Source organism: Helianthus annuus, chromosome 13, assembly GCF_002127325.2.
Source record: "Helianthus annuus cultivar XRQ/B chromosome 13, HanXRQr2.0-SUNRISE, whole genome shotgun sequence".
In the NCBI taxonomy this organism is placed as follows: domain Eukaryota; kingdom Viridiplantae; phylum Streptophyta; class Magnoliopsida; order Asterales; family Asteraceae; genus Helianthus; species Helianthus annuus.
Genome location: NC_035445.2, coordinates 129,226,127 through 129,231,354, shown reverse-complemented (window position 1 = coordinate 129,231,354; position 5,228 = coordinate 129,226,127). Strand labels below are relative to the sequence as shown.

The following is a 5,228-nucleotide window of genomic DNA, read 5'->3' as shown; positions in this document are numbered from 1 at the left end:
AATTACAAGTTGTGTAGAATATATTTCGAGGTGTGTAGAATAAATTTCGACGTGTGTAGAATAAACTTCTATAATGTGTAGGGTACATGTAGGAAAATTTTGATATGTGTAGGTTTTGTAGATTATATGTAAGATAATTAATGATTATTTGACTAATTAATTAAAGATAGAAAAATTAATGAGATGAGTTATAAATAAATTAGTATTTTAGCGATATGTCTTTTCTTCTTTCAATAATTTTCTTCTCATTTGATCATATATATATATATATATATATATATATATATATATATATATATATATATATTGAGATAAGCCATGTGTGATGATTTTAGCCGTTAAAACATGAATATGCATTATAATCATGAGGAGCGATTACCATTTTACAGTTTTAATACAATCTAGTGATTTTGAAACAAAATTGGTTCCAAAATTAAACCATTAAATTGGTCAAACCAGCTAGCTTGGTCTCTCTTTTTTCAAAACCATAGTTGGACGTTCGACCCATGATTTTCGTCAAAACTGGCTGAACTGGATCGTATCTACCTTAGTGCTTTTGTTGGGACTAATCTTGTCATAACTCAAAAGTTGGAGAATGCTAAATGGTTTAGTTTTATTTTAGTAGGAATATTTATGATTTATGTTATTTTTATTTTATTTTATTTTGTTTTCTTATTTATTATGAAAGAGATTGTTTTTTCTTGTTAAATCTATTGTTGATTATATTGTAGATTATCAAAGAGATTGTTTTTTCTTGTTAAATCTGTTGTTGATTATGTTGTAGAAAGCCTGATTTCCAACAACTTTTTTGTCTAATTTTTAGATTTTATAAATACTTCGTATGTTAAATATGAATATAGGATCGTAAAATTTACTATAACAGCAATAATAATCTATCTAGTTAATACAACAATCAAGTTGATTGTGGTAAGGCTATAGGGTGTGGTCAACTGGTCATGACCTTTATGACCACCATGACCCTCCACCTCATCGTCATGTCACCCACCATCTAAAACCATTATCCCCTAATTTATTTTTGTCTAAAGACAAAGGAAAGGAAATCATGAAAAATGGAAACTAGGACCATGATTGCCATGGTTTAATCCATGAGAACCATGGTGGATCAAGCAAGAGGATGGTGTAACCTTCTATTCATGTTCCTACATGGCAAATCATGTCTCAACCAAGACCCCCACACCCTTTAGCCTAATAGGTGACGTTTAACCAATTCAAGTCACTTGAATTTTTTTCTTTAAATGGATATTGGATTTAAATAATCCCAAATTTCACCAATTGGCCAATAACACTCACAACTTTCGATTTGTACATCGGCACTCCCAACTTTCAACTTATTGCCCGATAACACTCCCTAACTAACTGAATGCTAACCCAATTAGCTGCTGTCAGCTGCCACGTCATCACAAAATACCACATCAGCTGCCACATCAGCAGCCACATCAACAAAAAATGCCACATCAGCTGCCATGTGATATGCCACATCATCAAAAAGGGCCATATCAGATGCCACATCAGCAAAAACTAACTGGGTTAGAGTTTAGTTAGTTAGAGAGTATTATCAGCCAATAAGTAGTGTTGACATACAAATAGAAAGTTGGGAGTGTTATCAGCCAATTGGTGAAAATTTGGGTTATTTAAATCCAATATCCCTTTTTTTTAAAACTATATATTTAATTTCTAGAGATGAAAGGTAACTGACAAACTTCTGTAAAGAAGATCTTCTACTGAAAAAAACCGATAAAAGATTTTCATCAATTTTATTTTCAGAAACTGCAAGATATAATCAAACAAGATGAACATTTCATTCTATCATTGTTATATACAATATCACTTACAACATACACGAACCATAAAATTGGTCTGGTTACACAATCGGTTTTCGCCTTTGGAAAACAAACACCGAGCCTCGAGACCCCTTCCCTAACCTTAACTTATCATCGATATATGTAATCTCGAGCTGCACCTCACTCTCACCACCAAACTGGAACTCTACTGATCCAAGCTTAAGTTGGGGTGGCTCAAACACCACCTTAATCCATTTCTCATCTAGAACTATCAGTTTTCCTACACATAGAAAAACAGGAAAACTAGCAGGTGAACATGTCATATAATCCAAACATCAAACTTGAGCACAAGAAACATAAGATATAAAGTATCAGATTTTCATATTAATTGCATACGGGTGTAAATCATGTCGGGTTAGTGGGTTGAATCAATGAGCCTGAACACAACTCATAAATTTATTTCTGTCAAAGACATCAACCCTAACCCGTTCACGCTTAAAACAATCTAACCCGAAAACGGCCCGTTTAACCCATTTATCTAAGCAAGTCAAACAAATTGATGTGTTGGCAGGTTATAAACATGCTAAACTGGTTGCAGGGTTGTAATGAATGGTTTAAACGGTTTGGTGGGTTGACCTGATTAATTAAACAAGAAACCGGTCAACCCAACATGGCCCATTTCTTAAATACGTTATAACAACCCAAAACATTGATTATTTTAGTGTCGTAATTCCATTTGGTGTATGGAATTGCCACTCGCATAATCATAGGTAGCATAGGCTCATGTTCGTTTTCCCAAGCATATAGATTTACAATATCTTTTATTGTATTTTAAAGGTGGAGACATACCTTTCAAGGAGACTTGACCATCAAGGAAACCAAGAGCAGAGAAAGACACTTTGTTTCTCACAATATCAGGAGCTTCAACAACCTGAATCATTTCATTTGTTTTGAAAATAAGGCGTCCGAATCCACTCCTGAAACCGCCTCCAGGTGATGTAGGATTTGAACAATACACCACATCCCATTCTGCATACAAATTCATGAATTGGTGAGATTTCAAAAGAATCATGAACATTAGGAACAATACTACAAAGTAAAAAGGCCACAGTCGGCTCTACGAGCCAAAAAATGAGGCTAGGTTTTAGGCCTGAAAGTTTTAAGGTCCCCAAGTTATTATTATTTTTACTTTAAAAGAATTGATTATTTGAAATATGGGTGTTGCTTGATGTGCCTTTCACTTTTCTTTAAAGGTCACATGTACTCTCCACAACACACACACACACATATATACATACACACACACACACACTTATTCTTCTTGAATTCCTCTTTAGGCCCCAAACTGTTGGGCTGGCCCTGAAGAAGGCATGTATTCTTCTTGCTAATTAATTGCTTGATGAGATAGGCTAATTTTAAACAGAAATTAAATAAACAGACACTACAATAACAGTGTACCTCCAAAAATCAGAGGGCATGTTACAGGCGAATCTATACAGTATTTACTCAATTCACTTGTTAATTCAGCTACTTGCAGGTGTTGTTCCTTTGTCAGACTAACTCCACGATCTGTTTGTGTGACCTAATTTAGATATACATACATCTAAGTTCATCATGTCATAAGATAAGTGATAAAAGTAAACCAAATCAAGTATCTAGGGTTCTAAAGGTGTCATCATTTTTCAAGAAGAAAACATTTTGGAATTAGGATCATTGCAGAAATGTGTATGTAAGCATCTTAAATCTGTTGATCCTGTATATAAGGTTTGTAAACGAACACAAACAGAGCATGTTCATGTTTGTCTGTTTAACTTTTACCGAACAAACGATCGAACACGAACAATTAAACAAACGGAGTTTTCTTGTTAAGAAAATGAACGTGTTCGTGTTCATTTATGTTCATTAATAGTATAAACGAACGCTTCACGAACGGATATAACTTAACATAAATAAACGCACATAAATAAGTTAACACCAATCAAAAGTAAATATAAACAACAATGTGTTGGGCCTAAAAAATAAAATAACTAAACTAAACTGCAATGGGTGATATTTTAACTTCATAAACCTATACTAAATTGTAACGGGCCTAACAATTTTAAATAAATATATTAACAAAAAAAAAAAAAAAACAAACAAAAACAAAAACAAAAACAAATATAAACGGACAAATCTAACCATGCGTTCACGAACATAAATGAACAAACGACACATGCATTCACGCTCGTTCATTTAACTAAATGAACAATAAATTTCTCCATATAGGTCCGTTAATTAAATAAACGAACTTCCAACCAAACGGTTCACTAGACACCCGGTTCATTCACATGCCTAGTTCAAATCTTACTCATGGCAACTACATCTCAATCAGTATAAATTTTGAGCGAACCGAACAATTTCATCAAGTTTTACCATAAGTTCATAATCAATTCAGCTCCAAAACCACAACAAAACAAATATATTCGGCCACAAAAACCTAAAAACCAGTGCATACATGTTAAAAACCAAAGATCTAAAAATATTTACAAACAAAACGAAATCAAAACCTTCGAGAAAATAGAAGCAGCGAGTTCATCCGGCCGGCGCTGCGACGGCGACACCTCCTGAGCCGGAAACGACACCGAAGCATTAACAACGTTCCGACTAGCACTGGATCTGAAATTGCGAACTCGAAGATCACAAATTCGACGAAATTGAAGCCTAGGGTTTACTGGAACCAAATTTGGTCTAGTAACTGATAGTTCAGTGTTAACAGATGAAAAGGAAACCACTGAGAACGCAGGAGAAGAAGCCATTGCTATTAAGAACGAGATTATGAAGAAGAACTGAAGAAAGGAGAAGAACAACAATGGCGATTGGTGTAGGGTTTGTTACAGATGGCTATTGGTGGTTATCAGATATGTGCCAATTAGAAGATATGATTCTGCCACGTGGATATTATTGGAAAGATTTACCATATTAGACCCTGCTAGTCTCTTACACACGAATAATGTCTCCACCCATGAGTATTGTACGACACGTGTCATCTCAGTCAGCAAAAAGGCATTATGAGCGTTTTTCACAAATGGGCGTAGTGAGATAATGCCCAATAATGCTCCATCAATGATTACCCAATTATTATTTTCTTGTTTTTAATTTAAAATTAATTGTATTTGACATGGAAAAAACTCATTGGCCAAACACTTTGAAGAGAGGGACATTTAAGCGTGTTTTAAAGCACGCCGGAGGGGGGGGGGGGGTTGGTTAAATCATGCCGGAAAACGCCATGGGGGTGGGAGACGGGCGTGTTTGGGGGAAGACGCCGGAGAAGACGCCCCTTACGGACGGTCTTATTGGAAAGTACACAAAATGACCATAACTTGTATTGGTTTTGTTTAGGAAAATAAATTTTAAATCGAGAAGTGAAATCTGAGAAGTTTTGTTTGG

The 5,228-nt window shown here is 34.8% G+C and overlaps 1 protein-coding gene across 1 annotated transcript; it reads right to left on the bottom strand.

The window, feature by feature from the left end:
* Window positions 1-1,796: 1,796 nt before the first annotated feature.
* On the bottom strand, window positions 1,797-4,727 carry LOC110899330 (probable plastid-lipid-associated protein 8, chloroplastic). Its single transcript, XM_022146225.2, has 4 exons — window positions 4,349-4,727; window positions 3,261-3,384; window positions 2,652-2,831; window positions 1,797-2,082 (listed from the first exon to the last, which is right to left on the bottom strand). The coding sequence occupies exons 1-4, from the start codon at window positions 4,595-4,597 to the stop codon at window positions 1,883-1,885; spliced, it is 753 nt and encodes a 250-aa protein (XP_022001917.1). The 5' UTR covers window positions 4,598-4,727; the 3' UTR covers window positions 1,797-1,882.
* Window positions 4,728-5,228: the final 501 nt, after the last annotated feature.

Bases quoted from the DNA above. Each gene is read 5' to 3' on its own strand.
- LOC110899330 (XM_022146225.2), bottom strand. From the start codon at position 4,597: ATGGCTTCTTCTCCTGCGTTCTCAGTGGTTTCCTTTTCATCTGTTAAC. The intron at 3,385-4,348 runs GTTTTGATTTCG...TATCTAAATTAG, and splicing joins CTGCTTCTATTTTCTCGAAG to GTCACACAAACAGATCGTGG. The intron at 2,083-2,651 runs GTATGTCTCCAC...TTCTATGTGTAG, and splicing joins TGGTCAAGTCTCCTTGAAAG to GAAAACTGATAGTTCTAGAT.